This window comes from Pinus tabuliformis, chromosome Q (genome assembly GCF_031772625.1).
Source record: "Pinus tabuliformis cultivar Carrire ecotype Pingquan chromosome Q, CPIR1, whole genome shotgun sequence".
Lineage (NCBI taxonomy): Eukaryota > Viridiplantae > Streptophyta > Pinopsida > Pinales > Pinaceae > Pinus > Pinus tabuliformis.
The window spans coordinates 11,280,551-11,292,043 of record NC_142296.1 but is presented as its reverse complement, the minus strand read 5'-3'; the positions used below and the strand labels follow the sequence as shown (position 1 = coordinate 11,292,043).

General features: G+C 35.4%; 1 protein-coding gene across 5 annotated transcripts in view; it reads right to left on the bottom strand.

The window, feature by feature from the left end:
- Nucleotides 1-2,853: 2,853 nt before the first annotated feature.
- PTAC3 (plastid transcriptionally active 3) overlaps nt 2,854-11,493 on the bottom strand; it is a 461,439-nt gene continuing 452,799 nt past the window's right edge. For all 5 annotated transcript variants that reach the window (XM_089383741.1, XM_089383742.1, XM_089383743.1 and 2 more), the window contains exons 12-13: nt 3,761-3,894; nt 2,854-3,646 (exon numbers count right to left, since the gene is read on the bottom strand). In XM_089383741.1, the coding sequence (XP_089239867.1) occupies nt 3,454-3,646; nt 3,761-3,894 (327 nt within the window). In that variant the 3' untranslated portion in view covers nt 2,854-3,453. The remainder of the gene's footprint in view (nt 3,647-3,760; nt 3,895-11,493) is intronic.

Below are 11,493 nucleotides of genomic sequence, written 5' to 3'. Positions count from 1 at the left end.
ATGCAATGGAAACATTGCAATCCATCGAATCCTGAATTCCTCAAAAACTGTTAAGTCTGCTGGATTTTGAGTGAGATCTAAAATTCTACTTTCTCCATATGAAATCCACTGAGGTCGGAACCGCTCTCAAACATCCCGAGCCATTTCATGGTAATGTTAAAAATTTAAGTAAAATGATGAAAATGAAAGATAAAGGAGAATGTCACTTTTACTTTAAGAATTTAACATTACCATGAATTGCATAGCATTAGTAGGGAAATATGGTCAAATATTAGGTTTTCCCTGTCATAAATCATTGTTTACAAGCAAATTTAATGGGGGACGCACAGCCAATATTGAGGGGGGACGCCCAGGTGTCCCCCTTTTCGGGAGTTGCATCCCCCACACTGGGGAAACATCCCCCCCTGCGTCTCCCCAAAAGGGGGACGCGGGGAAACGTTTCCCCATACATCCCCCCATCCCGGGTGCGTGGGGTGCGAGGGGTGCGCGCACCCGCCCTGGGGGACACGTCCCCGTGGAACACTGATAGAAGGTTATGTAATATTTTGTCAAGTGTTGTTATTGTATTATGATTCTACTTGGCAAAATATTGCCCCCTTGAAGAGACATGTGAACATTTCTCTTTGTTTTTATTTATTTATCAATACAATGGTTATATTCTACAGGTTCTATATCATTCTCTCTCTTATTTACTTTTCTAAAGTTTACATTTTTTGAATAATTGCTCAATAATTACAACTTTTTCTAGTTAAGTACATTCAACACTTATCTAGATTATATATGCAGTGTGCATATGCCAAAATAATCATTGTTAGCCCCTCAAGTGCCGTGCACTCCTCCTAAGGTTCTAAGATGATGCCACATGTCTAAAATCAAGGTGCACACATTTGGATCAATGCATAAAATCAGACCATGAAGAAGCACATGCCGGAACTTGACTAAGCACTTATGAGCTGCCAATATTGAATGATCAAAATGAACTTTGGAACAATGGCCCCCTGATTCTCTCGAATGTTTGCATGAACATAGTAGAACTTAACCCTTGAATCTGTTGGGGCATGGTGGAATCTAGACATTAATAAAACCATCTTGTCTCTATTTAAACATTGATTTATAGGTCCAAAAATAAGACAAGTGAGACATTAATAAAACTACTATCTTATCTCTATTTAAACATTGATTTATAAGTCCAAAATAAGACAACAGATGAATTTATCTTGGACATGATAATAATAGAAACCAAGGTTGTAACATAGATATCATCTCGCTTTCTGAAAAAAAACATAGATATCATCTCTCCAAGTGAAAGAAACTGAAATAACGACAACTGATTGGCCCAATAGAGAGACAAGTAGCATGTAGATCAACCAAAAATTGAGGGTGAAAGATGAACCTGACCAGCTATGTCTTCATATAATATTGCATGCAAGGGATAAATTATTGGAAAACTATAGCTTAGGCAGAAGCAAAGAAAAATCAGCAATATAAAAAAGAATAATTAAATGAGCGCCCAATTTTTGTATGCAATGAAATACCGTATTGGCATATGGTTAATGTGTTTTGGAAGTTTGCAGAGAAAAAATCAGTCACATAAAATTTTCACATTGTACTGAACACATCAGGATTGATTTGTTTGCTGCAGCCTGCATAAACTGATTACTTGTAACAGATTGAACTGCGTTATAAAAGACATTAATCCTTAATTCAAATGAACATACATTTGTCGAATACAAACTAAATTCAACCTATCATGTTTGTCTTGGTAATATGGCAAATGATTAAAACCATGTGACCTTATGAATGTTTATTCCTAAGCTTCTATTCTACAAACAGAAACATTGTCTGCGGTATATAAAAAACTGCAGTCATAAGAGACAAATGAGTTCAATATGATTTTGATTTCATAATTTCTAATTACCACAAGGAGCATGAGTTTGAATGTTTATCCTGAGAACAATCATCACTATCTAAAATCAACAAAATCATTCAGTGGAACATTGGGAACTCGTCTCATATAAAAATGTTCACAACGTATAATCTGGGGCATAGGAGTGAACATGACCTCAATCCATAGCCATTTAAAGAAAGTAGAAACAAGATGTTGAAGCACGGTATCAAGGTCGAAGTACGGCATCAAGGTCGAAGTGCTGCTTCAAGGTAGAAGTGTTGCTTCAAGGTCGAAGTTGTTGCATTAAGATTGAAGTTGCTAGGTCAAAGATACTACTGCATCAAAGTGCTGCTGCTGCATCCAAGTCGAAGACAATACTGGAAAGTGGTCATTTGCTGAAAAAGGAAAGGGCTGACTTGGTGTGGAGGAAGCCTGTGTGTAAGTCAAGAGTCTTGGATTATCTCAGGAAAACTCTTGAAGGAAGAGTAGTTGACTAGGTTTTCCCCAAGATTGGGGTTTTTCCCTAGCTGTTCGCCTACATATGGTCTCCTTGCTCTTTGTGCTATTGTTTTGGTAATTGCTTGATGAACTAATATAAAAGAAGAACATAAGAAAGTTAATAAGAACACAAGAATATCACAAGTAAACTATACATTTGTCCTCCATGAAGATCCAAAGTGGAAAAAAAAAACCCTTATTTTTCTCTTGAAAATACTTTATTATATACATTGAAAGAGATACTGTTTGAATTCAAGAGACAGGGTCACTCTTGATCCATATCAAATAGATGGTGTTCACTTATTAAGATAACCATTCTTCTTCTTGTCCTCTAATCTGCTGGGCTCCACCCTGTCAGAAATAGAAAACAACAAACAAAGACAAAGAGATTTTGGCACCCTAGTCGCTGCAATCTTTGATTGGTATTGCAACCACTTACAGCATATGGATGGAAGACAAAGACCTCGTCATACTCAACCTATCATTGGCCCAGTTTTCACATTTATTTTATATTCAATTGTAATACATTTTATGCACATTGGAAGGCGATGGACGCCTACAGCTTTAAGATTTGATAACCAACAAATGACAGATGCCATCTGACCAAACCCATCCTGGAACCTGCTATGGTCTTCATTTACATCCTAAGTTACATTAGATGGCTACTTTAACTTTAACGTCTTTTGTACTTACAAAATCAAAATTGACCATCAACTTAACATGTAATATCATCGTGATTCTGGTTAAAACACGAAATTAATGAGACTTCAGGGGACACTTTCTCCTGGAAACACAACACACTTCATAGCAGCTATCTTCTTAGGATCACTCAAGCCTCCTAAGCACAGTTTGAAAATATCTGATGAATTGATAACCAACCCCTTTTGCGAATAAAATTATTTTTATCTTGCTGGACGCATCTTTTAGAAAAGGAAACCAGGCAAATTTTACGTGAATAAATTACATATTGGGAAGCATCACAATCACACAGTTCATGACAACCTCTAGTAACTTTAACTGGCTAGTAGGATCATGCTGAAACTGATTTTCAATCCTAACCAATTGTATCATGCTTGTACTTCATCTGTGGGATCGTTCTGCTGCATATCAGGTTCATCAATTGGTTTCTCATGCAGGACCTTATCCAAAGTTTCATCTGGGACATTTATACCGGCAGCTTCAAGATCTGCAACAATGGCAATTGCTGCATCCCTTTCCCCAAGATCAACACAGAGGGTAATTACCTCATCATATAATGGACTGCATTAAACAATCCAGCAAAATCAGTGAACACGAAGATGGATTAAATTTAGAAGTCACGGTTGGTGAGGAGCAATATTCATGGAACAACAGAAAGATTATGCAACTGCATACCTGCCAAAAACATATCCAAGAACATGTGCTCTTCGTAAGATTGATACCATAGCTGGAGGCAATGGAGCTCTTATAGCTGCCCGTAATACCATTGCACAATCTCCAATTGTTGGGGTGCCACCTAATTCGATGACCTGATTATTCAGCAGTCAATTTTAAATAAGAAACTGATTACAAATATCATTTGGAAACTAGAAACAATCAGAGAGTGCACTTAATATCAAAAATCCAATTTCCTTTGCTGGTTGATATTTTTCATGTTATTTGAAGTATGGTCTAAAGTATCACATTCCTTTATCTTCGTTGATCATCTTGTTAGTCTCCCCTTCTGAGTCAAACTAAAACAAATTGACCATGTTACAAAAATATTTAGCACCTGCAAAAGTGTAAATTCCCAAGCACCAAAGTAGGAGCTGTGTAACTCAGGAAGGCCACCCATTGTCATCTAAGTAGTTCTTCCTCTCACTTAGGATTGGCTCTTTTCCAACAAAAGGGTGGTATCCCTAAGTAGGATTGCTAACGCTATGGAGTGGAAGCTCTAGGGAATGTTTAAAGAGTAAGCCTTAACAAAACAAGTGGTTGTAGAAGTTGTGAAAAGATGAATGCATTAAGAATAATAAGGTGATAGAAACCTCAAGAATAGTGCTGACCAAATCCTGGGCATAATAAAGTCAAAGAGGTGTGGATATAAGAGGGTAAATGCATGAATACATAAGGCAAATAAGGGCTGTCATACATGCTGTTGACCACTGGAGTGGCACCTGATGATTATATGAAAACTCCACGCCCAAGGATGATCCAAAAGACAGTTGTACCATCATATCTCATCAGTCAACAGAGTTTTTTAACTCTACTTCTATATTCTCATCATCTTTTTTGTACCCAGATTCCACACCTTGTGGGAATTGTAATAAGTGATATTAGTAATGATGAATTTTTGAGTTTGTAATAGACCTATGATGTTGGGACTAGATCAAAAAACGAGTACACTTTGGATTGTTTTTTTATCTGATTAATTATCCCTTCTTTTTCAGAGGCGGATGATTTTTTGGGTTTTTTCACTCACTTTTTACCCCACAGCTAGGGTGACAGTTTGAAGGTTGAGCTCCTAACACATATTAATGTCTAAAGTCGATGTATATTACCATACTAGATCACAAAAAATATCGTGGAATTTGGTTAGGTTTAGGTAGTCATTTTTTAATTTTTTTAGATTTCCCGCAGGTCAAAAATTGCAAATAAAATTGTACTTGTAATGTAATAAGTGATGTCTAGAGAAGTTGTATGGGGTATTAATAATGAAATTTACACCTCACCCTCAACTTTCTACTATAACACACTTTGATGGGTTAAAAAAGTGTTTTGAACCTGTTGACCACTACGTATCAACGACCCATAGCAGTACACCCCCATAGCAGTACACCGGCACACCCTTTTTCCACAAGAGGGATAGCGCTTGATCGATGTGTTCGTGCCGTCTAGCTTTCATCATCAACTTGATTGTCATGTTATAATGTAAACCTATTCTGCATATATATGATGTAAATAATCTCAGCAGATCTGTGTCATGTATGTAATTGTCTAGGTAAACCTACTTTTCTAGTGACGATCTACATTCCTGGAGGTTTTTTGTCTCACCGCTCCATTCTCGGATGGTCGGCAGAGTTTTCTTTCAGCCTTACCCCAAAGGCGGAGTGCATTTTGTCACTGTGATCTTAGGGGAGTCCTAGTGTTATAGATTGAGTCTCCGTAAAAGTGATTTGGGAATAATCCTAACTATTTGGTTAAGTTATTTTATTACAAATTGCTTAGTCTGCTAGATTATATTTGTGTTGCAGAAATGGGTAGTCTGTGAGGGTCTATTTCAAATGGGTTTTCCCCCTTGAGATGTAAAAAATGTAAACATCATGATGTAAAGTGTCTTGAGGGTTAGAAAAATAATTTATTCCCTCATAGGTTAATTAATTAAATTTTCTGGCCAAAATTAATTAAAATCCTAAGCCAGAAATTTAATTAATTATAGGTCCTAGGTAAATTTAAATTTTCCAAACGCAAAATTCGCGGGTCCTTAAAATTCAGATTTTAAAAAGTCCTAGGACTGATGTAAATTAATTATTTTGCTAAATTTTAAGCCTTTGGTCCGTGGGGTTTAAGTCAAAGTCAAAATTTTGAGGAATTAATTCAAAAATTTAATTTTTGAATTAATTAAAATGCATTTAATTGAAAAATTCGAAATTTCCTCAATAATTTAAAATTTCAACGAATGAGATTAAAAGAAATTTTGATCTTCATCAACGGTCGAGATTGCTTTGACAAGGATCACTCGAACTAGCCGTTAGAAGATTTATCTTTAAATAGGAGGTCAATTGTTAGTTGAAATGGATCCGATGTCTGGATCGTGTACTAAGCTCTCAAGCTCTCTTGTATACTTTTTTAAATTAATGCAAAAGTTTTTGGGGTTTCAACGTGCTGTAGTGTTCCTCTTGATGAATTTATGATAACATTGTTTTAATTTTTGCTTAATATTATGTGAAAACTATCAATCAATAGCTCTCTTAGAATAATCTGAATACAGGTATCTTATTCAGTTTGTTGGATCTAGGGTAACTTTTTTTATTTTGATTGAAGTAGCATGTATCTCTATTTCTTCATAATTTTATTGTTGTTCTATTTCTCTACTTGATTTGATGGTTGATCTAGTGTTTGCAGAAGATCTCTCAGGTTCTCATTGAGCGTTTGGAGATAGTTCTCCGTTGGATCAGCGAACTCTCAACACATATTTTCTAAAGAGTCTACTTCATATAAGCTTCAGGATTTATTTAACGATAATCTTTTTCTGCAAGGCATTTTTGGGCTAGTACCTCTCTAAAATTTCAAAATATTTTAAATATTTTGTGGAAATTTTAATAGATTTGGCTATTAAGAGCCTTAGATTATCAGATCTGGGCGCCGAGTTGGACTAATACTCCTCAGATCTAATAAATCTGTAAATTATTTGTATAGATCTGTTATTTACTTGTGTAGATCTGAAATTTTGTAACATAATTTTTAATTTTAACACTTTGGCTTTTCTCTATTTTTGTACATATTGGGTATTGGGTTTTCCTCTTTTCACTTGTGCAGAAATAGATCTGAGAAATCAGCGAATAAAATATCCAATACCCTGGAAGGCAAGATCCAGACTCAAAAATTGTGTAGGAATAGATATGAGAAATTAGCCAAGAAAATCTTCAGATTTGAGCTAGATCTAGACCTTGGAGGGCAAGATCTGGCTCAAAGTTTGTTTGCAGGAATAGATCTGAGAAATCAGCCAAGTAAATCTTCAGATCTGAGCTAGATCTAGAATCTGGAGGGCAAGATCTAGGCTCAAAAATTGTTTGCAGGAATAGATCTAAGAAATTAGCCAAGAAAATCTTCAGATCTAAGCTAGATCTGGACCCTGGAGAGCAAGATCTGGGCTCAAAGATTGTTTGTAGGAATAGATCTGAGAAATCAGTGAAGTAAAATCTTCAGATCTGAGGGTTTTGAGACAGATCTAGGCCCTAGAGGGCAATATCGTATCCCAAATCTTTTTACAAAGCCAACCATTAAAGATTTTGCAATAAATCTGAAGATCTAAAGCAAAATAATTTTTTTCAGAACAAGGGTTTCAAGTTTTGGAGCTCCTAAGCCCAGATCTGCCTTCTCCTAGCCCAAATCTAGTTCTATTGGGCCTAGTGCTAGCTTTCATTCGCCTTAGATTCCCTTGCTCTATTTTTTATTTGAATATTTGTTTTTTTGAAGCTAAACATTGGTGGGTTTTTTGCAGAAAATTTGGTAAAAATTTGTGTTTCAGATATTGAATTTTTTTTTGGCAACTTGGGCAAGTGATCTTCAAGGCCTAGGGCCTAAGGGTTTGATCTCTAAACCATCTTTTTCCTCACTGTTTGCGACAACAGTCATACCTTTCTAATAGTGGTGAAAAACACATCTAAGTGGTTTGAAATTAACTAAAAAATTGCTAAATACATTAATAAGTCATTTATGTTTGATGTGTATCAAGAATTTGGCCTAGATCTACATTTTGGGTCATTGTTATCTCTGAATAATTCTGTTTCTGAAGTCTGAAATATAACAGTGGAAAAAATTCATGTGGGTTAGCTTAAAATCAGTTCCTAAGTTGTCTAACACATTAAGGAATTAATTTCTTGAGTTCGGCATTCATCATTAGGATTATTTCATGTTTTAATTGTTGGTTGTAATAAGTATATCAGATCTGATATAATTCCGGAAATCACATCACAATAGGCTGAAATTCTTTTATAATTCAAGTGGACAAGTTTGGAAAATTTTCGGCAAATTTTTGGCATAAATATATCATTGATAGCTTATTGTTTTCATTGTCATATTGCTGCTGTCATGAAGTTTTTCTTACTGCTGTCCTAAAAATTAATTTTTGAAAATTAAATACTCTGTCATGAAATTGTGATAAAATGCATTTCCTTTGTTTCATAAAACTGAGTATTTTTTGAGCATCTGTTGATATTAATTGCAAAGAAGTTTTTGTTCTCTTTGAGCTATAACTGTATCAGAAAGATTTGAAATAAGCTTGTGTTCAAATTGTAATATCTTCAGGGGTTTAATTTTAAGTCTTCATTTAATAAAGCGAACATTTCATTTGGGTATTGGAAGTTTCTGTGACATAAACATCTTTTCATATTTGAATCTAACTTCATCTTATCTTCTCATCATCTGGTGCATTTGCATATAAGTTAGTTTTGCATAAATAAAATTTACTTCCAAGCATAAGCTTGGTCGATAGAGAAATAGGTGTCCATCAATCTTTGCTTGAGAAGCATGTTTTAATAGTACTTAAAATGGTGACCTTGCAGTGGTCAGAGCCACGGCTCTCTGCAGCGCCGGAGGCACCAGGTATGTTAGAATTTCATGAGAGGTATCGCTAATCACACTTTAGTGTGCTTCTCCTTATCTTCTCTCTGCCAATTACTACGAAATCAGGCTCAACACAGAAATGATTGAAGGGTTCACATTTAAATAGGCATTTAACTAAAATTAACCAAGATTCTTGTATCTCACATAAAATAGTCATTCATCTAAGCAGCAGTTGCTAATCGATTACTTGGTCTTAATTTCCCTAGCAAGATCGTTGACTCCATAAGGCACGGGTATCAATCGTTTAAAATCTAATCAGATCCTATAAGTCTTGCTAAATCTTAATCAAGTACTTGATTGCTTCACTGTGTCTCCTGAACTAGCTGGTTCCCAACTAGTTCTTCTTCATTCCACTTTTTCATAGGGTCTATCCCTCTTTAGCCTGCTGTAGGGAGACAGCTTAAACGGAGAGATTGAGGATTAGAGTGACAACCCCCGATCTGAGCATTGTCGTGGTGCCTAGACATTCTGTGCGACAACGGAACCCTCAAAACACACATTTCTTAAGTTTAGTGGAAATTGTGGCATTTAATTAAACCATAAATTAAATAAATGGAGCAAAATAAATATCCACACATGCTAAATGTTGTGGAAATGATGTGGAAAATTATGGGGGAGTTAAAGTGAAGTACCAAGGTGATGTGGACTCCTAAAATCAAGGAAAGGACATGTGCTCAAATAAAGTCGAATTCCTGGCATTAAATGAGAAAGCTGCTTACTTGGAAATTCGATTTTGTGAAGTTAATGCACATCTGGGAGGATTTGGGAGAATATTTGGTGGAGATTTTTCTGGGAAATTGTCCCCACATGGATTACCACCCATATACACTTGTCATTCCATCATAAAATTCAAATTTGGAACATAAGGGAAGAAAAAAATGATGTCCACTTGCCAGAATTCGATTTTTACACTTGGCATTAGAGCTACATTCAACAAATTTGAATTTCTCTTTGGGATTGTCACTTCATGCCACTTGTTTAATCACTTCGACATTGGGATTGAATCTCATTTGTATCATGTAATACGAGTTATTGTGATTGAGGAGACTCTGCGGGATTGTATTCACTACTTGCAATATAATACAATAGTCTTTGGAGTAAAGCGTGATGGTGTTCTTCTCCTTGCATGTGTGGTAAATTCTTGACTTGTTGTTATGCTTCTATTTATTTCCTCATGTCATTATTTCTTTCACGCTTGTTTCAAGTTATGTTAGTATGCAGCGATTTAATATTAGCATAAGAATTAATTATTTTCTTTAGGAAACGAAATCTTCTAGTGGATAATAGATGTATCTCTAGGAATTCTTTCCACTGCACTTATTTAATTTCATGTCGATTTAATGATTTGTGGTAAAGTTTTGTAGATGAATAATTATTTGGTCAAGCTTTTCAAGCGTGAGGGGAAATTCTTAGAGGAATCAACCCATTCATGAAAAATATTCAAAGAGAATCCACATGTTTTGAATTCCAAAGTCTCATCTATATCTTATTTGTGTCTTGCAGGGATTCTTTCAAGTTTCTTAAAGCTTTTATTTCTTGCATCAAAATATCAAACTTAGGAAAAATTTATTTTTTACGTATTGTACTTCATTTATCAATATCTGGCTATTTCAAAGAGCTAAGTCATGGCTAGTCAAAGAGGAGAGCTTGCTCATACACTTTGGCCTAGCCTCTTGTAGATTATTTTTGTAACATACTTTATTATCATTTTGGTCTAACATTTGAGTTATTTTTGTATCTTTTTGAGCAAGATAGTTTCCATGCTTTGATTTGTAGATTTATTCATCTTGAAAGCATTTATAATACCTTGAGCTAACAATTTAGTGTTTCACTTTTCAGGGTTATTTTGGCTTTCCATTTGAAGCATTTCACTTCATTTTAAGCAAAATACAATTTCATAACATAAAGAGAAAATACTTGGAAGACACTGGTTGTTTATGTATTTCATGCTTATCTTATGGTGGTTATTTCTCATATCAATTTTTTTCTTATAAACCTTAAAGAGATAATCTATTTAACTCTAACAATTTTCTTCGAAATTCACATCCTTTTTAAATTAACTTTTCATTAGGGACCACCTCCCTTAGCTAACCTAGGAGATAGCTCAAACGAAGAGAGTCGGGATTAGTGTGACAACCCCCTTTCTGAGTTCCCTGCCACCAACCACACCTTGTGGGGTTGAAGGCTTTTCTCACTGACTTGTAGGTAGGTGTAGGCGGCAGGGTCAACACATGCCACAGATCAGCCTTAGCTTGCTGGAAACTATTGCAAAAACTTATCCTTGGAAAGGTAGGGGTGCTATTCTTAAACATTGTTACAAAGGTGATGTCATATTACTCTAGAAAAAGCTGGTTTATGAGATGCAAGCTTAACATAAAAAAAATTGGAATAATAGGGATTATATCCTCACGTTACACCACCAAAACGAATGGTTCATTACAAGGCCTTCAAAAGATACTGCAGGGGTCTCCTAAACAATAAAAACATATGAAAACATCGCAATCATGAAGCCTCAGATAAGTAGAATCAATACACCCAATCTTCCATTAAGCTTGCCAATGTGATGTACAATGTAGCCCAAGAGGAGAGCTCCTCAGTCCCCAGATTCCCAACCCTCTCAAATAGAGAGAAAAATCCTCATTATAGAGGGAGTCTTTTCTTTCTCACAACAAAATATAGTATCATCCAATCAACTCCTTGACAAGTCGAAGAAATAATATAATAATGTAGTTGATGGATCCAGCCTCAGTCAATGGTTGACTATATCAAATGGTATGTGAACACTAGCCTCTCTAAGAGAC